Source organism: Entelurus aequoreus, linkage group LG16 (genome assembly GCF_033978785.1).
Source record: "Entelurus aequoreus isolate RoL-2023_Sb linkage group LG16, RoL_Eaeq_v1.1, whole genome shotgun sequence".
Taxonomy (NCBI): domain Eukaryota; kingdom Metazoa; phylum Chordata; class Actinopteri; order Syngnathiformes; family Syngnathidae; genus Entelurus; species Entelurus aequoreus.
Genome location: NC_084746.1, coordinates 22,485,744 through 22,510,073, shown reverse-complemented (window position 1 = coordinate 22,510,073; position 24,330 = coordinate 22,485,744). Strand labels below are relative to the sequence as shown.

The following is a 24,330-nucleotide window of genomic DNA, read 5'->3' as shown; positions in this document are numbered from 1 at the left end:
AAACACATTGTACCATTAGAACACTGGAGTGATAGTTGCTGGAAATGGGCCTCTATACACCTATGTAGATATTGCACCAAAAACCAGACATTTGCAGCTAGAATAGTCATTTACCACATTAGCAATGTATAGAGTGTATTTCTTTAAAGTTAAGACTAGGTTAAAGTTATCTTCATTGAAAAGTACAGTGCTTTTCCTTCAAAAATATGGACATTTCAATGTGACCCCAAACTTTTGAACGGTAGTGTTTTTTATATTTTATATTGCTACTATGGTACATTTTTAGTCTACTTTATACCTTCATTATCCTTTCCATCCTTTGTAACTGAGCTACTGTGTGGAACAATTTCCCTTGTGGATCAATAAAGTTTGACTAAGCACCACGGTGGAAGAGGGGTTAGTGCATCTGCCTCACAATACAAAGGTCCTGAGTAGTCCTGAGTTCAATCCCGGGCTCAGGATCTTTCTGTGTGGAGTTTGCATGTTCTCTCCGTGACTGCGTGGGTTCCCTCCAGGTACTCCGGCTTCCTCCCACCTCCAAAGACATGCACCTGGGGATAGGTTGATTGGCCACAATAAATTGGCCCTAGTGTGTGAATGTGAGTGTGAATGTTGTCTGTCTATCTGTGTTGGCCCTGCGATGAGGTGGCGACTTGTCCAGGGTGTACCCCGCCTACCGCCCGAATACAGCTGAGATAGGCTCCAGCGACCCCCCGCGACCCGAAAGGGATAAGCTATAGAAAATGGATGGATGGATAAGTCTAAGTCTAAGTAACTTATACAGAAATTGTGGAATTTTCTCTGCCTCTACCTGAGCGAGTCGGCATCTGAAATGCATCACTCCGAAGGGCTAGATTCATACCCCCCACCCCTCGTTATGCCCTCTACCCCTACATGCAAAGAGTCATCAGGACACCACTACTGTACCTTCACGGGAACGCGCAAAATGTCAGGATAGGGCTAAAAAGTAGCGTGAGGGGTGTATTAGGACTGGCCCCAGTATGTTTTGTTAGAATGTAATTAATTGGAGACAATAGGCAATTGTGAGTGTTATGTGAGCTTGCCCAAACCTCAGAGAACCTGCCCAATCAGAATATCTTGTTGTACGATTTGGGGTCAGTGGAGGGCCAGCAGTATTTCTTCTCACGCAAACCCTGCAAGCAAACAGTTATGCTTGCGTGTGAGTCCTAATAAACAAATAGTCACTACAGAGACATGGGGAGAATGCAATCACACTGTCATCATCTCAGGCTGCATTTTATCCTCTACGTAGCTTAAAGAGTGAAAGAAAAAGCTATAATTTTCAGTCCGGCACGCACAGAACACATAATCATATGATCTTGTTTCTATTCAGTACCCAAGGGGGTGTAGCTCATCATAATTTGTCTGTGCGCTCTATTTAGTTTTACTTGTTTGTTTCCGATGTGGAACCACTCCCTCCTTCTTCTGTGCTTTGGACAGTGGTGCCGATGACCTACTACCAATCCTGTCCTTTGTGGTTCTGCGCTGTCAGTGTCCTCAACTGGTCTCTGAATGTGCTGCCTTGGAGGAGTTCATCCATGAAGGGTGAGTCCCCATAATGGAAAAACATGCACAATTTCACATAAAAGAACACTCTGGCTTTTTTCAACTCAGGATTTTCATAGTCAAATCTGTTTTGTTAGATTTTGCCCATAGTCGACATAGTTCAGTTCACTAGGTACATAACTTTTTTTTTCTTTCTATGCTGGCTTGTATGCTAACGAGCGCACAGCTAATGGGCATCCCCACAAATAAATAATTTTGTGACTTTTTCCCATCTCAAAAAGGCTTAACAGCTTTTTAAAAAGTTAAACGTAATGAAAAAACAAAAGCTAAAAACAAGTAATAATAGCACCACTATTTCCATATATGCACATACAGTATTACATTTGGTCGAGGTTACTGTGGTGTATCCGTTATACAGTTCTCAATACCGGGGTAGAGCGGAATATACGTCAGGTCAGGAAAAAACACAGAGGCTATCTCATCCCTACAAGCGTGTTTCACAGGTTTCCCTGCTCTTCAGGGGATTTTCCCCTGAAGAGCAGGAAAACCTGAGATGAAATAGCCTCTGTGTTTTTTCCTGACCTAACGTATACAGTATTGCATATATAGAAATAATGAATAATAAAATAAACTCTATTTTGACACCCATATTGCACACCAAGGAAAAAAGCAGATCATATTATTTACATAATTGTGTGGTAAAGTCGTATGGGTGTGGGTAAAAATAGAATAGAAAGTACTTTATGGATCCCTGGGGGAAATTCAGCAAAAATGACCTCCTTCCTGCAATGTGTTGCTGAAGGAGCTACTCAAGGTTTCTACTGTCTTGCATGGTGGTGAGAGGGATTTGGACATTATGAATCTTGCCATCTTTAACAAATAAATTGTGTTGTAATGTGGTGCCCGAGGGCCAAAAAATTGGAAGCGCGTCATACTTTCTTTTTTCGATGCGTGACTATTTATTGACAAAGCATGGCTTAAAAGGGAACTGCACTTTTTTATCATTCACAATCATTATGAGCGGAAATGATTTTAATATTAGAAATCTAAAGATGATAAAAAAAACGCTTGCATGATGCGGCTAATGGGAGTCGTCACCAATGTAGCCTTCAAAGTGTTATGATCCGTAGCCGGATCATGTTTTGTTTTAATTTAGGATTCCCTTGTTTCTGTTTCAGCACCCCTGTTTGTGTTCCGCGTTGCCATGGGTGCTGATTATTTTCACCTGCCTCTGATTAGTCGTCGGGAGGCTCACCTGCTCCCGGTCACTAATCAGAGAGCTATTTAGTCCTGCCTCTCGCCACACTCTGTCTGGCTGTTTTGCTTGCGTCATGCAACAAGTTGCGTTGATTTCTTGCTTCTTGTTCCTGTGCTAGTTTTTCCGATAGATACCCGTGCCATGGGCACGTTCCTACTTTGTTAGTCTTGCCTTGTTTATGATAATAAATAATTATTCCTACCTGCACGCCGCTCCATTTAATTTTGGAGTTCTGAACTTGTGATTTCTTGCAGTGTTTATTAAGTGATAATATTTCACATTTGTCCCAATTGACTTTATACCCTGATAAACAGCCATATTCAGTGACGACATTATTGATATAGTGAAGAGAGGAGTTAACACGTGACAGGTAGAGAATTAGGTCGTCACAATACATCGATAGCTTATTATACTGAGAGCCAATTTTTATACCATGAATATTATTTTCACTTCTTATTTTTGCAGCTAAGGGTTCAATAACCAAATTAAATAATAATCCAGATGCAGGACATCCCTGTTTTACTCCTCTTTTTAACAAAAAAGGTTCTGAAATATGATTATTGGTTTTGACTGATGCCATGGGCCTTGTATAAAGCATCTTAATCCATTGTATAAAATTATCTCCAAATCCAAATTTACGTAATGTGCAAAACATAAATGAGCAGTTTATGCGGTCGAATGCCTTCTCCGCATCAACAGTACATACTGCTGTGGGATAAGGGAGACTTCTAGCATAGTAAATAACATTAAACAATGTCCTTGTATTGTCTGAAGATTGTCGACCTTCCATGAAGCCAGTTTGGTCAGTAATTTTCCTATTACATTTGATAATCGTGTGGCTAAGATGTTTGCCAAGATTCAAAAGGATTCTCTATTCATTCAATACATAGGATTTCAGCAGGATCTACCCCAGTCTGCTGACATGCAAGCAGAGTAGTGGTTTTTTGTAAAAAGCTTTTATAATTGTAAAGGACAATGTTTTATCAACTGATTGCAATAATGTACATTTGTTTTAACTATTAAATGAACCAAAAATATGACTTATTTTATCTTTGTGAAAATATTGGACACAGTGTGTTGTCAAGCTTATGAGGTGCGATGCAAGTGTAAGCCACTGTGACACTATTGTTCTTTTATTTTTATTTTATAAATGTCTAATGATTATGTCAATGAGGGATTTTTAATCACTGCTATGTTGAAATTGGGCAGCACGGTGGGAGAGGGGTTAGTGCGTCTGCCTCACAATACGAAGGTCCTGAGTAGTCGTGAGTTCAATCCCGGCCTCGGGATCTTTCTGTGTGGAGTTTGCATGTCCTCCCCGTGACTGCGTGGGTTCCCTCCGGGTACTCCGGCTTCCTCCCACCTCCAAAAAAACATGCACCTGGGGATAGGTTGATTGGCAACACTAAATTGGCCCTAGTGTGTGAATGTGAGTGTGAATGTTGTCTGTCTATCTGTGTTGGCCCTGTGATGAGGTGGCGACTTGTCCAGGGTGTACCCCGCCTTCCGCCCGATTGTAGCTGAGATAGGCTCCAGCGCCCCCCGCGACCCCGAAGGGAATAAGCGGTAGAAAATGGATGGATGGATGTTGAAATTGTAACTAATATTGATACTGTTGTTGATAATATTCATTTTTGTTTCACTACTTTTGGTTTGTTCTGTGTCGTGTTTGTGTCTCCTCTCTATTGCTCTGTTTATTGCAGTTCTGAGTGTTGCTGGGTCGGTTTTGGAATTGGATTGCATTGTTATGGTATTGCTGTGTATTGTTTTGTTGGATTGATTAATTAAAAAAATTAATTAAATAAATAAATAAATTTTTTTTGAAATAATAAATAAAATAAAAAAATCGATTTTTAAAAAAATGAGAATCGATTCTGAATCGCACAACGTGAGAATCGCGATTCGAATTCGAATCGATTTTTTCCCACACCCCTAATATATATATATATATATATATATATTGTAGTAACAGACACATTCATAAAAATATGTAATATGTACAATATTTACCGTATTTTGGTCATTTTAAGCAATACCGTAACTTCTTTTATGGGCACATGGATTTTAGTGCCGATATGCAAACCACTTCCGGCAACAAATGTCTGTTCCTACTTCCGGAAACAAACGCGTGTGTGTTCCAATCATGGCAGACTTGGTAACAGACAACGAAGAAGACTATTTTTGGACAAATGAGGATTCGCAGCCATATCTTTTTGAACCTGAATTATACGTAGGACGAACTGTTGCTTATAGAAGCGAGCACAAAGAGAGGGTGAAACGTTGGAGCAGACGAAAGCCGAGACAGTGAGGTCGGCGTGACTTGATGCTGTAAACGTGGAACTTGGAGCCAAGCAAAGCGTACATAATTGCCGTGCTTACCCAAAATCAACAGGAAAAAACCATCCCTGGCCAGCTGGACCAAACAGACAACTGACCATTGAGTGAGTCACGAAAATATTGATCATGAAACACACAGCACACCATTCTTGTTATTACATCTACAGTACATACACTGTCGAGCTCTCTGAGTACAAACAAAACATGAAATGTGAGCTAATACTTTATTGATACTGTTCATGTTTTTCTGTCAGTACAGATTGGTGTCGTATCGCATTGTTTTGTGCATTACAAACTCAAACGCCATTCAGCTGTTGACACACAAGTTATTCATCCATCCATTTTTTACCGCTTATTCCTCTCGGGGTCGCAGGGGTGCTGGACCCTTCGGGTGGAAGGCAGGGTATACTCTGGACAAGTGGCCACCTCACAGGGCCAACACAGATAGACAACATTCACACTTACATTCACACACTAGGGACCATTTAGTGTTGCCAATCAACGTATCCCCAGGTGCATGTCTTTGGAGGTGGGAGGAAGCCCAGAGAGAACCCACACAGTCATGGGAAGAACATGCAAATTAGCTCATGGCTAATGGCCTACGCTAGAAAAAGAGTTTCTCAGTGTTTACCTTTACATTAACAATGTCGCTACAGCTTTGTTATTTTGCAGTTTATTATGAAGTATTGTTGGCGGTTTTTGGATGCATGTTCAGAGGGATTTGAAGGCAGAATGGACTGATCCCATCAGTTGCACTGCTAGTCACCTAGAACGAGCTGATTAGTACAAATGAAATTTGCAACAAACAAACAAAACCTTTTGTCTTCTTGTCTCTCTTAAGGATTGTGAACGATAAGCAAAATTCCCCCCAAAGTTCGTCTTTAAAGGGAAACTGCTCTTATAAGGGACAAGAAGACAGATGTACTTTTTTTTATTGCATTCTAACTCGTTAATTAACGTAAATAAAAGTCCGCTTACAATGTAGTCAATGGGACGTCCACTATTCTGGCTATACAACCCTCTAAATACCCATCCAAAAAGCGCCAACAATACTCCATTGACATTTCGTGACCTAAATTTTAATCTAGTGTTAGTGATATTGTTATTATAAGCGCTAATGCAGACAGACTATTTGTAGCGGCGCATTGTCACAGAGCGCGAACTAGCTTGTTGCTGCTATGTTGACGTCATGAGCAGGTGAACTGCTCTCTCGCCTTGGAGCTAATGAAAATTTATTCTAGATCATAAATCATGTCTCTCACCTGGATAGTAAAAGGATGAGGATATAATCCGAGAAGTTGGTCAACTTTGGCATCCAATTTAGACACGGAGATGGCGAGACACAAAAAGACGTCTGGTTCCCCAGCCCCTTTTTTTTTTCCTTCGCAAGGATTATGAGTTATTCTTCATCTAAACAGGAATTTATCAACATCTTAATGGTGGGCATTCTCGTGACAGCAGACATTGTACAGTAAGTGATGTTTTATTGTGTTTGTTGGCTCTCATGAAGTCTGCAGTAAGTAATAATCAGTGATGTTTTTGAAGGAAAAAGCCAATTTAGCGATGCGTTTGTGAAATTAATGCGCCGCTGTATGCTTAGAATGAGCAAAATACGTCAATATTACATGTTATTATAAAAGTGTCTGTTACGTATATACTTACAGTATATACAGAAAACCTTGATGGAGGTGTTTGGATATGTTTTAAGCGCTTTATAAGCAGACTAGAGCGACTCCATTGTCTCCCTTGTAAGTTGACTTTTGATCGCATTTATGTATTAGTTAGAATGCATAAAAAAAGAAAAACATATGTGTGCTTGTCTTACATAAGGATTGTGTGAATGATAGGCAAAATTCCAAAAAAAGTGCAGTTCCCCTTAAAACGTGTCGAACCGAACAAAACATCGATAAGTAATCAAAGTAACAACTTTAAAGATACAAATCAATCAATCAATCAATGTTTATTTATATAGCCCTAAAGGGCTGCGAATCATCTATTCACTGAAACAAATTAAATAAAGCTGGTGTGGAACAATTTCCCCTGTGGATCATTAGAGTTTGTCTAAGTCTAAGTAAATGTCGTCAATGATGACATTATTAACCTTACAAAAACAGAAAATAGCTGACGGCTCTGCCACAAACATTTCTGAAGGTAAAACAAGTATCTTGCAACAGATAACTTGTGTCTTACGTAAAAAAACAGTACTGCTATAAATTTTAGCAAACCAATAACATATTTATGTGAATTACACCGACAAGTGATGAAGGCCAAACTCAACCAGTGTGTCACAAGTTTTGTTTCTGTCCATCACTTTTTATTAACACTTATTTCTCTGTCCCAGCTATTTGATTGGCGAGGAAGGCTACTGTTTGACTTCCATGCAGAGTGCTTTGGCCTTTGTGCAGACGCTGCATATAGATGGAGTGGACCCTCCTGCAGAGCACTCCATTTGAAACAGGTAGATGATATTCTCATTCTTTCATGGTGCAATGTTGGATTTGTAAGCAAAACATTGTATCCAGTACAGCAAATACAATACCTTTGACAAACGTAACAAATACAATAAATCCAATAGGCAAAACACGAGGCCAGTTGAAGGGAATTGACTAGAAGTAATTGTACACAAGAGGTTGCTTATTTGTTTTTATTTCAATTTGGGTCAAATGAGATGATATTTTATAAAAGTGTACTTTTGTCATTTGGCCATTAATGCCCTCCTGAGGCTCTGCTTTTCTTTCTTTTTCCAGACCACATTTGCTGTTTTATTAAGCACATGTTTCTGCTTTAAAAGCCTTTTTATGGAAAGTGACTGTTTTTCCTTGTTCTGTTTTGTCTCCATTTTATTTAAAGGAATCCAAGTGTTTTTTTTAAATGGCTTCTTATTGTTTAAAAGAAGCATGACTTGCGGATGAAAAAACATTTGCAATATTTATCTGGCATGGTGTGTTATGACATCACTTATATCAATGTTCAGCATAATAATAGTCATAGTATATTTGATATAAGGACTCAGTAAATATTTCAATTCCAATGAATTGTGTACTGGCTCAACTGTGAAACACAATTTGACTGCTGCTTATGTCAAAACATTTTGAAAAGGTAATATAGAATGTAACACAAAAACAAAGTTATATGTTAGAAATGTTTATTGAAGTATGATATTACTAATGGATGGCTGCTTTTTTGTTTAGTTTTTACAATTTAAACTCTGTGCATTATGCAAATTATTAATTGTATATGAATTGTATTACCTCCTTGTTCTTTGTTAAACAGTTGTGTCATGAAAGCTTGTGAAAAATAGAATAAATGTGTTTGGGTCAATAAAGACAAGAGATACTTTTTTTCATTTTCGACTATTATGGTTTTATAATTTACTTCCATTGGGGGATGAAGTGTGTTCATCTAATTGTAACAATAAATAAATAAAATAATAAATTTTTTAGATATTAAATAAAAACAATTATACAAATATTAAACATTACCTTAAAGTTGTAAATAGATCAAATAATGTATTATTTAATTATAGCATCTTAATTATGTAATGTTAACATAATAAAACAAATAGTATAGTTATATTTTTTTAAGCTATGAAATATTTCCTTGTAATCTACAAAATACATTGAATTAATATTTTTAATAATCAAATCTTGAATTATATCATATTAAATACATAAAAATGATTGTAAGATACATCCTCAGATGCACTGGGACACATCCTCAGTGATGTGCCTGAGATCACGGGGGGTTTCGGGTCTTTCAACATCATACCCCCTCCCTCAGGTGACCCAGCCAGGGTTGATCAGACCCCAGCTTGTGTCCCAGTAGCATTGGCCCACAGTTCGCTCTCCTGATCCAAAGCCATCTAGAGGCTCTCTCTGCTGTCTCCATGGTGGTCTTGATGGCCTTCCTTTTCCTATCACCTGTGATGCCAAGTAGTGTGAACACCTTGCACAGTGAGCGGCCAGCAAAGCCTCTATACCCCACTTCGATGGGCTCACAGCGTGCCCTCAAGCCTCCTCTGCGGCATTGCTCGACTAGCTCCTGGTACTTTGACCGCTTCCGCTCGTTTGCCTCCTCTATGCGATCCTCCCAAGGAACTGTCAGCTCTATCAGTAGCACCTGCCGTGAAGATACTGATGTAAGCAAGATGTCTGGCCTCAACGAAGTTGTTGTAACATAGTCTGGAAACTTGAGCTGCTTGCCCAAGTCCACTCGAAGATCCCAGTCCAATGCTTAGGTGAGGAGCCTGGCTACCTGGTTTGGGCTGTGACTGTGGCTGCTCTCCAGCCCTGACAAAGGCAATTCTCCTATTGCCAAGTTGTTGCTTGCTGCTGTTGTTTTTGGCCACAGCTTTAGCTATGGCTTCAGCAACGGTCTTCAGCACTTGGTCGTGCCGCCAGCGGTAGCGGCCCTCCCCCAGAGCTTTAGAGCAGCTGCTTAGGATGTGCTCCAGTGAGCCTTTCCTGGAGCACAGCACACAGGCTGCAGAGTCAATCATGCCCCAGAGATGGAGATTGGCTGGGCTGGGTAGGACGTCGTAGACAGCTTGAACCATGAACTTAATGCGCTGGGGTTCAGCCAGCCTGATCTCAGACCAGGTCACCCTCCTCTCCAGTGCACCCTCCCACCTTGTCCATGCTCCCTGCTGCTGCATACCCACCATCCTGCTGGTTCGTTCCTCCTCAACCTCTGCACGCACCTCCTTCAGGACTAGCTGGCGTTTGTCTTTACCACAAAAGAATAAATAATTAAATGTATTTGTAATTGATATATAAAAATATTCAGTGTTAAGCTAATTAAAAGTACACATTGAATACCAACTCAATAATACTTAAAATAATCACAGATATACTTTCAATTAAGTTTTACATACAGTACTTAATTAAAAATACATTAAATAAACAATTCCAATTGTTTGAATAGTACAATATTAACCTGTAATTTAAAAATGTAAAAAAATGAATATATTTTATTTTCAATGATCAAATATTCAAGAATACAAATGTACACAACCCAAAACCAGTGAAGTTGGCACGTTGTGTAAATCATAAGTAAAAACAGAATACAATGATTTGTGTATTAGTGCCCAAGGCATGGGTAACTTACTGTGAAGGCGCCATTAATGCTGAAAGGTACATACAGGTTTTGGAGCAACATGTGTTGCCATCCAAGCAAAGTTATCATGGACGTCCCTGCTTATTTCAGCAAGACAATGCCAAGCCACGTGTTACATCAACGTGGCTTCATAGTAAAAGAGTGCGGGTACTAGACTGGCCTGCCTGTAGTCCAGACCTGTCTCCCATTGAAAATGTGTGGCGCATTATGAAGCCTAAAATACCACAACGGACTGTTTAACAACTTAAGCTGTACATCAAGCAAGAATGGGAAAGAATTCCACCTGAAAAGCTTCAAAAATGTGTCTCCTCAGTTCCCAAACGTTTACTGAGTGTTGTTAAAAGGAAAGGCCATGAAACACAGTGGTAAAAATGCCCCTGTGCCAAATTTTTTGCAATGTGTTGCTGCCATTAAATTCTAAGTTAATGATTATTTGAAAAAAAAAAAGAAGTTTCTCAGTTCCAACATTAAATATCTTGTCTTTGCAGTCTATTCAATTGAATATAGGTTGAAAAGGATTTGCAAGTCATTGTATTCTGTTTTTATTTACCATTTACACAACCTGTCAACTTCACTGGTTTTGGGTTTTGTAGTTATAAATGAAATAAAGTAGTAATTCAATTCTACAATGAGCTCTGAGTTGTGCTTTTACTGTCAATTTTAAAGTCTGTGTGCTATAAAACAAGTAAAACATCAATACGGTATTTGTTTTCCAATTTTGGTTGAAATCGTGCCGTTTGAGGTTAAGGTTCAGAGGAACACCTAAAACATTTTATAAAATCACAAGTTAATTCAATGTCATTGAGCCTCAAAACAGGGCAATTTTTGCAGCAACTTTCTAAAAAAAGATGCCGCGAACTCAGGCTTTTTACTGTTAGTTATGCTCTTTGTAGCTGGGGGTCGTAATCTCAAAAGGCAGGAGACAGCAGGCAGCGTACCGGTGAAGAGAATTTAATGTGAAAAGTACTAAACCAAAATAGAGTGCAAGCAGGGAATTGCAAAAAAGTTAAGGGAAAGCTTTGCATGAAAAATATGGAGCCTTAGGAGAGCTTTACAACTATAAGTGAAACAAAAACAAGAATCTCAAAATACTACCAACAGTGTTCTTAACTCCAATATTCGTAGACAATCATCCCACACAGACACAGAAATGTGACTGGCTTGAATACTGCCCAGGTGATGATTAGCAGCAAGTGAAAAATATAATACTAATGGTGCGTTCCATTTGTACTGGGTAGTCGGAATTTCCGAGTTCCTAGTCGGAACTTCAACTGGAACGCCCCTCAAAGTCGGAGCGTTCTGACCACCCCCGAGTTTGTTTCAAAGATGGCGGCTCTGGATGTAAACAATAAATATTTATTTTATAATATCCATTATTCGCACTTCTAATTAGTTTTTGTCACAGTAAATCACCTTTACTCAAAATATTATTGTACGTTCATATAAGGTAACATCACTGTAGTATAAACTACATTTATTTCATGTGGTATATACTGTACGTTATACATTGCTAGCAATAGCGTCTGTGTTTTCTCTTCATCCTGCATGTTTCAAGGTTGCAGAAAGAGTGCATATTTCCCCATAAGTTGTTTGTATTCAGACAAGGCAAACACAAAAATAGTGAAATTAATTAATTAACTCATATTACGTTCTACATATGGTGAATGTTTATATTCACCTTGGAGAAAGCAAACCACCAAGTTCAATTAAATAATGGTATTTCGGTTTGAGCACATAATTAGTTTGATATTCGCAGGTGGGATGGATCACTTGTCGTAGGAAAAGAGGCTCTAATTGGGACTTCAGAATGCAAAAGTGATAGCCCTATCCTTGAGAAAAGACTACGTGTCTAGCCCAATGCCAACATTTGAGTTATGACTTAAAGCAGTTGTTTTCCAGACACTTACACACGAACATCTCATTTTATGGTTAGGATGCGCTCCCCTGACTTAGCACATACAAACAGAGACAGGAGGTAGGAATATAAAACTGATGGTTTGGCTTCTTCAAGTGAGGAGTCCTTCATATTTGACCTGACATCCTCCCAGGAATTGCAGTCCTATGTAATGACACTCGCTTGTAATAAAGCAACTTTTGGTTCAGTACAGCGTCTCGGACATCTCTTTTGATCCAGCTATGCAGCCGTGTTGCCCTTCTGCCCGGGAGAGGGCGACAAGACCAGAAATACACTACAATAGCTTTCAGGAAAAGGCCATCTTGTTTGCCGAATTCGTAACTAGAACGCTCTCAACTCGGCTGTGACATCATTCCCAGCTCCGACTTCCCACTTCCCAGGCAAATGGAATGCAGCATAATTACCCCCACATGATGAAGACAGCGCTAAGCAGCAGTGTGAAGCCAGTGCAGGAACAATACAGAGCAGGAAGTGGAAACAAAATAAGAGCATAAGACAGGAAGTGAAGCCAAAAACACCCAAAAACTAAACAAAGAATGGCCTGACCTATAAGTCGTAACAGTACCAGGAACAGATTCTAGAGGTCCTAGAAACCCCAAAAAACACAAGTTCGAAGTCTCTGGAGCGTGGAGGCAGGAATTGGCGGTGGGTCGCCAGACCAAGTGTCCCCAAAGCCAACGAGGACAAGTCAGGTGGCGGCGGCGGAGGGCGCCCATGAACTGGCCACATATGTGGCTGACGAGGAGGCATATGTGGGCAAGAATTCTTCCTTGTGGTCTACGCCCAAGTCCTGGGAATGGCTGCTGATGGCGCGGGGGTCATTCATGGACTGGCCACATTCGTGGCCGACGAGGAGGCAGGCCGCCAGCACCTGACAGACGCTTCCACGGCAGGGGAGCTGGCTGCTGGGCTGGTGGCGTCGTCGGAAGACCCGCTGGAGGCAGAGCTGGAGGCGAGGCTAGAGCTGAGTGCAGCGCTGGAGGCGAAGCTGGAGCCGACTGCAGAGCTGGAGCTGAGTGCAGCGCTGAGTGCAGTGTCAGGCCTGCTGGAGAGGCTGGAAGCGGCGTCAGACCCGCTGGAGAGGCTGGAAGCAGCGTCAGACCCATTGGAGTTGCTGGGGGTGTCTGCGGCCATGCAGGAGGTGAGGTAAGAGGAACTTGAGCCCTGGCCAATTGTGGCCAACCGACTGTTCCAATCAAAGAAAAATTGTCCAATCTGAGCGTATCATGCCTCCTCACATGGCTGCCGCTTGGTGTGCGCGTCCCCCTGCGCGCCTCTTTTGCCAGCGGTGTGCCGTAATGGATAGGTGGTGGTGTTGATCCAAGGCTGCGCTGGGTGATAGCCCAAGCCGCATACACTGATGCCAGGTGAGCATTAATCATATCACAATTTGTTGGTGGGATCATTCTGTTTGGTATGCTCTTTGTAGCTGGGAGTCGTAACACAGGACACAGCAGGCAGCCTGCTGGTGATGAGATTTTAATGTGAAAAGTACTAAACAAAAACATAGAGTGCAGGCAGGAAATTGGATAGAAAAGCAAAGGGAATGACTTGCATGAAAAAATAGAGCCTCAGGGAGAACTTTACAACTGTGAGTTCAACAAAAACAAGAATCTCAAAATACTACCAACCGTGTTCTTAACTCCAACATTTGTAGACAATGATCCCACACCGACACAGATATATGACTTGCTTAAATACTGCTCAGGTGATGTGCAGGAACAATACAAACAGAACAGGAAGAGGAAACAAAATAAAAGCACAAGACAGGAAGTGAAGCCAAAAACACAGGAAAAACACCCCAAAACTTAACAAAGAATGGCCTGACCGACAAGTCGTAACATTTTAGGTTGCAACAAAAAAAGCTTATGAAATCCTGGAGGGATGGATTAGAAAGTAAGTATGCTTCCACAAATTGTTGTTTTTTTCCCCTCAGTCACCTAAAACTCACTCAATCTGTTTGACCGACAAGTTGTGTTGTCATGTTGCAAACATTTTACAGATTTTTCCAAAACTACCAACATACTGAATGTATCTTGTACATGACTACCTACATCAGAAAACATTTGCTACTAATCGGACCGACAAGAAGACTATGATCTGTGTTTCTGCAGAGTCACAAGCAGGAGAATGCGTGACAAGTTTCCAAATTTAAAGTGTCCCCTTGAGAAAGACCGTTTTTAAGTCCGCAGGGCAGTTGATAGTGAAGACAGTGTGGGATGCGTTGTGTTGCTCCACCAGTTTGGCTACAGCCTCACCCAGATCCAGATGGTTCAAGAACCCAGGGGCCAATCGCTCTGGAGTAGCTACACCTGTGTTGATAGTTACCTGCCGGGACCATGAAAAATGAAAGGGACAACATTATAGAGGAACTGTTAGTTTTTTTTTTACCAAGTGTTGGATTATTTCTACGTCCCAGTAAGCGTTTTGTACATCTTTGGAGGTACCACTCTTAATGACGTACTGTAAAGGTCTCACCTGGTAGAGCTTACAGGATGTCTCGGGGTACTCGTCGCGAAGGACCTGGCAGAAGGCCAGTGAACTGGCAGCTCCAACAGTTAGAAAACCGGTCCCAGGCATTAAAAGCTTCTCACCCGCTCCCCCTGTGAAACAAAACCTACTATAAAACTTTCTACAAGACTAGATCACATGTGTCAGTGGTTATGTTCCTTATTTTTATGGGCATCAATTTTAGGTACAGCGGTTGATAGTGTCTAGTTTGGGAGGCATAGGGTATTTTTATATGCGCCCAGGCAACTTTGACCTATGCCCGAAACATCTCATATTTCGGCCAATCAGTGTCATTTTCGACATTGTCATTGGTCTCTGGCGCTCAAACACGTATGTCCAATGTCTAATCAATACTAATGTTTGTTTCTTGTGCAGGAACAACAAAATGTAACAATATATCAATCTCTTCATTGATCAAACGACACAATTTTCGTCCTCCCTCAAGTTAGACCTTAAATTGTTTCTGTTCCTGTTTACGGGTCTAAGCTTGCTGAGTAATGGAGTATATAAACATTTACTTCCTAGTTTACATGTATTCAAATATTTATTTACATTTTATTTCTCCAGGGTAAGACAATTAAAAACACATTTTAATTTGCCGTGCCGGCCAATCAGGTATCATTCCCAGGTTGGATTTGGCCCCCAGTTGAATAGCCCTGGTGTAGGGACTAGATTAGAGCTGCTACTCCTTTATATGGAAAGGAACCATCTGAATACCTCTGGTATCTAAACCCCCTGGCAAAATTCCCCAAACTTGGAGGATGTTCATTCAGTTGTTTAATTTTGTAGAGAAAAAAAACAGGTAATGGACATGAAACAAAACTATAGTCATTTCCAATGGCAACTCTCTGGCTTTAAGAAACACTAAAATAATTAAAGAAAATAAGTAATGGCAGTCAGTAACAGTTTTATTTTTAGATCAAGCAGTGTGAAAATTATTGAATCACTCATTTCTAAGGAAAAACATTTATTGAATCACCCTGTAAATGTTAATTTATAAAGCTAATACCTGCATTAGATTAAATATGTTCATTAGTCTGCAGTTAATAAGAAGTGTTGACACTTTAGAGAGCTGTTGCACCAGGTGAACTGACATGAATCATGGCTCCATCACGAGATATATGTCAATTGAAATAAAGGAGAGGGTTCATCAAACTTTTTCAAGAAGATAAATCATCATTCAATGTTGCAAAAGATGTTGATTGTTCACAATCAGCTGTGTCTAAAATCTGGACCAAATACAAACAACATGGGAAGGCTGTAAAAGGCAAGCATACTGGTAGACCAAGGAAAACATCAAACCCTTAAGACAGAAAACTTAAGCAATATGTCTCCATCCATCCATCCATTTCCTACCGCTTGTCCCCCCCGGGGACGCGGGGGGTGCTGGAGCCTATCTCAAAAACAGAAAATGCACAGCCAAACAACTGAAGAACAAATGGGCGGAAACTGGAATCACGGTCTGGACCAAATTTTAAAAACGCAAAAAGAAAATGGAATTCAAATATAGAAAAGCTAAACCAAAGCCATCATTAGCACCTAAACTTCAAAAACAAGGCGAAGGAAAAGCAATCATCACTGGATGAAAGTCATATTCAGTTATAAATCGTCAATCTACATTGGGTAAGGTGATGATGCTGGGACTTTTGTTTGGTGCCGTCCCAATGAGATTTGTGAAGACGACTGCCTGAAAAAAAACATGCACATTTCCACAGTCATTGATGACATGGTGCTGCATTGGGGAGATGGCTGGTATTACATCCTTAATAAATGCACATGTTTATGTTGACATTTAGGACGTTGTTTTTATTCCATCAATCAAAAGGATGTTTGGGATGTTTACATTATTTTTCTAGACCATGATGCATCTTGCCATAGAACAAAATTATTTCCTTGAAGAAATATACATAAGGTCAATTTCATGACCTGCAAATTGTCCGGATTGCAATCCATTTGAAAATATGTGGTGGAAATTGAAGCAAATGGTCCATGACTAGACTTCAACCTGTAAGCTGATCTGAACCGAGGATGTTGTTGTGGCTTGGGCAGCCCTTTGAGACACTTGTGATTTAGGGCTATATAAATAAACATTGATTGATTGATTGATTGATAACAGCAGCAGCATGATTAATGAAGAGTACTGTTTGTCACAGATAAGTCCTTGCAAGCTGTTATAAAAGCCAGAGGTGGTGCAACAAAATACTAGGTGTGTGTTGTAGTGTATTGTGTTTTTTTTTTCATGATTACATAATTTCTTTCCTCAGAATTCAGTGATTCCATAATTTACTATGCTGAAAAAATGAAACTGTTACAGACTACTATAATTGATTTATGTTAGTGTTACTTAAAGTCAGAAAGTTGCCATTTAAAATGACTATAGTTTTGTGTCATGTCCTTTTGCTGTTTTTTTCTACAAAACTACTGAATGAACACCCTCTAAGACTAATGATCCTATATATATATTTTTTTTTTACCAGGGGATGTAGCTCTGATGCCTCCGGGAAGTGAGGTGAGATGTTCTGGGTATGCCCAGCTGGTAAGAGGCCCTGGAGTAGAACCTGGGACATGCTAGAGAAAGTATGTCTTACGTGGGAAAGCCTCTGAACTGGAGGAGGAGGTTAGAGACAGGGAAGTCTGGGTTTCCAGACTGTTATCTTACTGCTGCCTTGTGACCGATGGTTGGGATAAGTAGGCGACTGCTGTTGTAAGCCTGGTACATCAATACTTGACCTGGAATGCCCCTTTCAGTGGTTGATACCCATGGTAATTGAACATTGAATCCAGGACAAACAAAGCAGCTATCCTAATAGTTGTGGATCACTGGAATCCAACTAGGACATGTTTGCAATGTAGACTTGTAAGGGGCTATCAATCAAGTCTACTCTGGTGTACATTGGAATGTGGTCCCCCAGAGGGCAGGGTCAGAGTTCTGCTGCTATCAGCCATTCGGTCTTAGAAGAAAGCGATCAGGAGCATCGTCGCTTTGGTCAAATGTGTTTATTGCCAGTCCGGGCTGCCTCTCACCTGTGATGAAGGTGTAGCTACAGTTGGAATCATCCTTCACCAAGGGAAAGAAGGCCTTCCATGACACAAAGGTACTAAAAAGTAATGACTCAATGACCTGCCAAAGAAATACTATGTCAGAAACTGAATGAAAAAAGGTGATCTTCCAAACAGAAGCCGATGGCTGGTGGTTTCATTAGCTGCTGTGTTTACAAACCCAGTGTAGGTCTTTGAGGGTTTGGGTGTGTGGGGGGCCTCCCTGCCACCAGCTGAAGCCCAATGAGGAAACCACATCTGTAACTTTCCCCACCTTCTCCAGCACGGCCTGTTTTGCCTGCTCTGCTCCTTCTTCTGACCCTAAAAAAAGAAACACATTCAAGACTTCAATATAGACACTCCCCTGTGGTTACACTGAACCTTAGAAATACAACTAATTTCAAGACCTTGGTGATCACCTAAGTCATGGTACTCGTGTCGGAGCCTAAAGGTTCTCATTGCCAATCACAAAGTACCCACCATAGTATTTGACGTTATATGACGATTTGACAAGTAGCACAACTGCTAAAGTTGAAGACCGCTAAGTCTGTTATGCACGTTTCAGGAGAACTCCGCAAGTCTTGCAACACACCTAATTTGTTTTGATATTGTCATGGTCTGCATTCCAACAGACTTTTGTTTGGGTCAGTTCTTGGTTTGTCTGTCTCTGTTCTGTGTTTCAGTCTTGGTCTAGTGACAGGGAGTGGATGCAGTTGAGAATTATCCCCATTCATAAACATCAGGATGATGCCACATTATTCTTCATGGTTCCACCTGTGTTCTCCACTCTGAGACTTCCATGTCCCCTTTTTGCTTGCTACCATGTTATGTTTTCAGACTTAGTTGTTTGTATGCTGAATCTTTTGTCCCCCTGTTACATATACTTTAGGTTTTTCGCCCTTCCTGGACTATGTTGTTGCTCTGTTCCTCACTGGTGTGTGCTTCTCTAGTCTTAAGTATCTGTTTGTTTTTGTTTATTTATGATTAGATTTGATTCATAATCACTAATTTTTAAGTGTCTCAACAAAGCACGTCAACAACCAGTTAGGTCGACGTCAGCCAGCCAGGGTATCGACTTAAACGAGTTCCACTCCAGGTCACTGGCGGGTCAAGTTCAGGGTGAACACAAAACTCTTTGTTTATGGTGTTTAACTTGTTTTTTACGCTCTAATAATGAACTGCATTTCATTGTCTTCCTGAAAGCAATGGCAATAAAGAACTTCATTCATTCATACGCGCTTAAAGCTTTTTCTACTGGGAGAATAAACTTAATGACAAACTAATGACTTCCTGAAATTTGAGCTTCATAGTAGTGGATTAAATGCAGAAGCTGCAACATTGATTGATTTCATTGACTACATTGACTCACTACGAATGGGTACGGAATTCGTCACTTTTATAAATACCGACCAAATTCTGTCATTACCAATTCACATACAGTCAAAAAGTACCAAATTTCGATACCTTTGTTGCACATGACATCATGTCCGGTTGCAAACTATGCACCGAATCAAACACATGGTGAGCAAAAATGTGTATTTGTAGCAGGCACTAATACACCCCCATACCATCACAAATGCTGGCTTTTGAATTTTGCGCCGATAACAATCTGGATGGTTCTTTTTCTCTTTGTTCCGGAGGACACGACGTCCACAATTTCCAAAAACACTTTGGAAATGTGGACTCGTCAGACCACAGAACACTTTTCCACTTTGCATCAGTCCATCTTAGATGAGCTCAGGCCCAGTGAAGCCGGCGGCATTTCTGGGTGTTGTTGATAATTGGCTTTTGCTTTGCATAGAAGAGTTTTAACTGGCACTTACAGATGTGGCGATGAACTGTAGTTACTGACAGTGGTTTTCTGAAGTATTCCTGAGCCCATGTGGTGATATCCTTTAAACACTGATGTCGCTTTTTGACACAGTACCAGCTGGGGATTGAAGGTCCGTAATATCATCGCTTACATGCAGTGATTTCTCCAGATTCTCTGAACCTTTTGATGATATTACGGACCGTTGATGGTCCTTGCAATAGTTCTTTGAGAAATGTTGTTCTTAAACTGTTGGACGATTTGCTCACGCATTTGTTGACAAAGTGGTGACCCTCGCCCCATCCTTGTTTGTGAATGACTGAGCATTTCATGGAAGCTGCTTTTATACCCAATCATGGCACCCACCTGTTCCCAATTAGCCTGTTAACCTGTGGGATGTTCCAAATAATTGTTTGATGAGCATTCCTCAACTTTCTCAGTCTTTTTTGCCACTTGTGCCAGATTTTTTAAAACATGTTGCAGGCATCAAATTCCAAATGAGCTAATATTTGCAAAAAATAAAGTTTTCCAGTTCAAACATGAAATATCTTGTCTTTGCAGTCTATTCATTGAATATAAGTTGAAAAATATTTGCAAATCATTGTATTCTGTTTTTATTTACCATTTACACAACGTGCCAACTTCACTGGTTTTGGGTTTTGTACTATATTGTGTATTATATACATGTATTACACACAGACTGATATATTTGAAGTGTTCATTTATTCTAATTTTGATGATTATAAGTGAAACGAATGAAAAACCCGAATTCAGTATCTCAGAAAATGTTAATATTACTTCTAACCAATAAAAGGATTTCAGAAATGTTGGCCAACTGAAAAGTATGAACATGAAAAGTATGACCATGGTCAGCACTTAATACTTGGTTTGGGCTCCTTTGGACCTTTTGCCTGAATTACAGCACCAATACGGTGTGGCATGGAGTCGATCAGTCTGTGGCACTCCTCAGGTGTTATGAGAGCATTGGCTCTTCCGCATTGTTGGGTTTGCCGTATCGCATTTTCCTCTTGACAATACCCCACATATTTTCTATGGGGTTGAGGTAAGGCAAGTTTGCTGGCCAATTAAGGACAGAGATACCATGGTCTTTAAACCAGGTACTGGTAGCTTTGGCACTCTGTGCAGGTGACAAGTCCTGTTGGAAAATGAAATCTGTATCTCCATAAAGTTGGTCTGCAGCAGGAAGCCTTAATTCATCTTAAACGTCCTGGTAGACTGCTGCACTGACCGTAGACCTCAGAAAACACAGTGGACCAACACCAGCAAATGACATGGCACGCATACCATCACTGACTGTGGAAACTTTACAGTAAAAGTTTATGGTAAAGTCTTATATCACAGTTTTATATCAAGTTTCCACTACTGACTGTGGGAACTTTACAGTAAGTTTATGGTAAAGTCTTATATCACAGTTTTATATCAAGTTTCCACTACTGACTGTGGAAACTTTACAGTAAAAGTTTAGAAAGCACTCAAAAGTAAGGCTCCACTTTTCAAAATGAGCTAGCTCGATGCTGATTGGATACGCCGTATACATGCTACTGATTAGCATTAGTGACTTTTCATGGCGACTTCAACACATCCAAATTTGGTAATGAAAACTACAGCTATGATGCACACTACACTCAGACAGCTGGTGGGGGGAAAGTACAATACTTGCATTATAAACACAAAATACAAAATCGGTACATTCAACCTAATGGCAAAGACTACTTCCTGACTACGGTAACACACCTAGGCAAACTGAAATAAATGCATACTTTCTACGATACTTTTGAATATAGAAACGTATATTTTTATCTATACATGTGTCGCTTTAGTCCAGGCCTGGGCAATTTTGACTCGGGGGGCCAAATTTAGAGAAGTGTCTGGGGGCCGGTATATCTATTTTTAGGAACACTAATACAAAACCTCACAATAATGTCTGAATGCTAAAATCGTTATGACAGACCGCCTTAAAAAACGGAATGGAATTTTACGTTTTTTTAACTGAATGAGACACCCAGAATGTACATGAAAATAAATAATGTGGGATTTACAATATTAACTATGAACGATAAAACACTGAATATTGACATAATTTACAATCAGGCGAAACGCAACAAAATGCAACAAACACAGCGAAATATGAACACAAAGGGTAAAACAAAATAAAAACACCTACACTCTGATATATCTGATACATCACTAAGCTTTAGAACTTTGTTGTAAAAATATCCTTCCACGTCTGTACCTGACACCCGCATTTCAGGCTGGCCGCTCCGGAAACACTCTGTGGAAACGCTCCCCACCCACACTGCTTGGTGCCTCGTCTGAGCTGCTGTGACTTAGATTTCCATAATAACTAATTAGATTACCATAGTAACTAGTATATCATGCAAAAGCGCAGATTCCAACCATTGAAATACTTTGTATAGTTCAAGACTTACGGTCATTTGAAAACATCACTGCACATCATAATGGCAGCTACAGTTTCCATCTTAAAGATCTAAAAAAAAACTATTTGGGAATGTCCGGCGGGCCAGATTGAAAAGCTCAACGGCATGCGGCCCCCAAGCCTTAATTTGCCCAGATCTGCTTCGATCTGTGTAGTCTATACACTACTTCCATCTAATGTCTCGCAATTGCAACTGTGTGCAAAGTTTACAATACTTGCAAATGATACTCAGAAGTGTAAGATAGATAAATGTAAGATATAACAACCAAACAGTCCAGTTATCATTTTTAGCTCACTGTTAAATGCTAAAATATAAATATATATTTTTGAAATTAACATTTATTTGCCACATGAACACACAAAATAACTAAAAATTGGTACCGTAGAGTACCAATATCGATTCCCAGGTACCAGGAATTGCTACCGCATCAGTTCAAATGTGTAATGTACACACACACACACACACACACAACACACACGCACGCACACACACACACACACACACACACACACACACACACACGTTTAATACAGATCATGTAACTCTAAATTGTTTTTTTAAAGATTGTTTATGTGATCAGGAAAAGTGACTGTGACATGCGACTTACCAACATCGCCCACTATTGTGATGAGATTATGTTTGGTGTTGGGAGAGATGACGCATCGGAGTCTCTCCAGCCGGCTGTTGTCTCTCGATATCACTGCAACTTTGAAGCCTACGTATACACACACACACAAACACACACACACATATGTGCAAGCTTGTCATAAATCTATGGTGGAGACTGCCAAAAAGCAGCACTTTTAACACACAGTTAATCCTGCTCTCATGTTAATAAACACTAATCTTAATATGTCTATCAGGGTCATCAGACAGATGGCAGATGGCAACTTTGTGCACTTAAAAGCATCAAACTCTTGTTTGCTCAACACAAACAATGGTAAATACTTCAGTCTGGCCTTATAAACAAATACCAAACATACATTGTACCCTTTTTCACATGTATTTTAGTCATCACAATTCTTAATTAAATACAGAATAATTTCAATTAATTGATAAAATTGTCTAAATACAAATATATAAATATTTATTCATTTTAAATCTGTCTTTAAAAAAACTGCAGATTTGTGTCCAGACTACAAGAATAGAACAATTATTCTCACATATACTCGTCTGTAAACTTTTGTGGATGATTGCTTTGTGCCAGAACATTTGTAAATAGTTTACAATACAAAACAATGTTTCGTTGTACTTGTGCAATTACAATAATGACCATACCATACCAATAATGTACACAATCTCATCTCCCTTAAAATATGCTCACTGCTCACTTCCTTAAAAATAAAACATCCATTCGATCAACATTCCAATGCAATACTTTTTTATAAAGATAATATTGTCCAGGACAATGGACATATATGTTAATTACGAGGGTGTCGCTAAGGTTTAATAAACACAATAATTATTATTATCATTAATTCAATAATACTAAATTAGTTATTTAAAAATAATTACAATTAATTTAATGAATGACTATTTAAATATTATGCAACTATTTGAACTGTTTTATGCAACCACGCCCTTTTTTAGAATGTTTTCTCATTTGTCACAGACATTATACTGTGGATAAAGAGTTATCACTATGACGTCTGTGTAAAACATAAATCTATATCCATATATCATTGTATATTATGAAAGTGTCTTACCTTTATCCAGCAGGGCTTGAACAATCCCCGAGCCCACAGTACCTGCTCCACCAAGAACCAAGACCACCTTGTCTGACATGATGACCTGTTCTACTTCATCTTGTCATATTAAAGCCATGCTTTTTAAACGAAGTACCGCCCAACCGTCAATGGCCCCTCTAAACACGCCCCGACGTTGAGGCGCTTGTGTCAAATATCGCCATCTAGTGGCTGTTTTAAGTTTATGTTTCCTGACTGGCTTACTCAGTGCATAGGTGCATGCATTTGTTATTTGATTGAAACTTTTATTAGTAGATTGCACAGTGAAGTACATATTCCGTACAATTGACCACTAAATGGTAATACCCGAATAAGTTGTTCAACTTGTTTAAGTCGGGGTCCACTTAAATTGATTCATGATCTATCATCTAGGGCAGTGATTTTCAACCACTGTGCCGCGACACACTAGTGTGCCGTGAGATATTGTCTGGTGTGCCGTGGGAAATTATGCAACTTCACCTAATTGGTCCAATAAATATTTTTTGCAAATCACTAATCATAATAATGTTTTTGATTGATTGAGACTTTTATTAGTAGGTTGCACAGTGAAGTACATATTCCGTACAATTGACCACTAAATGGTAACACCCGAATAAGTTTTTCAACTTGTTTAA

The 24,330-nt window shown here is 39.8% G+C and overlaps 2 protein-coding genes across 7 annotated transcripts in view; one reads left to right on the top strand and one right to left on the bottom strand.

The window, feature by feature from the left end:
- vps9d1 (VPS9 domain containing 1) overlaps window positions 1-24,330 on the top strand; it is a 104,876-nt gene that overhangs the window by 76,679 nt on the left and 3,867 nt on the right. For 2 of the 6 annotated variants that reach the window (XR_009821320.1, XR_009821319.1), the window contains exons 16-17: window positions 1,462-1,566; window positions 7,464-7,580. Coding sequence is in view for 4 of the 6 variants with exons in the window: in XM_062022388.1 (XP_061878372.1) it covers window positions 1,462-1,566; window positions 7,464-7,575 (217 nt within the window). In the remaining 2 variants the exon portion in view is untranslated. Of the gene's footprint in view, window positions 1-1,461; window positions 1,567-7,463; window positions 8,493-24,330 lie in introns of those variants that run through there. The other 4 variants (XM_062022388.1, XM_062022387.1, XM_062022386.1 and 1 more) reach the window with 4 other exon arrangements.
- Window positions 13,616-23,810, bottom strand: si:dkey-238o13.4 (uncharacterized protein LOC560780 homolog). The gene is made up of 6 exons (XM_062022390.1): window positions 23,678-23,810; window positions 22,579-22,686; window positions 17,884-18,023; window positions 17,688-17,784; window positions 14,631-14,755; window positions 13,616-14,480 (listed from the first exon to the last, which is right to left on the bottom strand). Exons 1-6 carry the CDS (start codon window positions 23,754-23,756, stop codon window positions 14,304-14,306), a joined length of 726 nt encoding a protein of 241 aa, XP_061878374.1. The 5' UTR covers window positions 23,757-23,810; the 3' UTR covers window positions 13,616-14,303.

Coding starts and splice junctions, on each gene's coding strand:
- si:dkey-238o13.4 (XM_062022390.1), bottom strand. CDS start 23,756: ATGTCAGACAAGGTGGTCTTGGTTCTTGGTGGAGCAGGTACTGTGGGC. Junction 18,024..22,578: donor CACAATAGTGGGCGATGTTG/GTAAGTCGCATG, acceptor TTCTTTTTTTAG/GGTCAGAAGAAGGAGCAGAG. Junction 17,785..17,883: donor CCCTCAAAGACCTACACTGG/GTTTGTAAACAC, acceptor TTTCTTTGGCAG/GTCATTGAGTCATTACTTTT.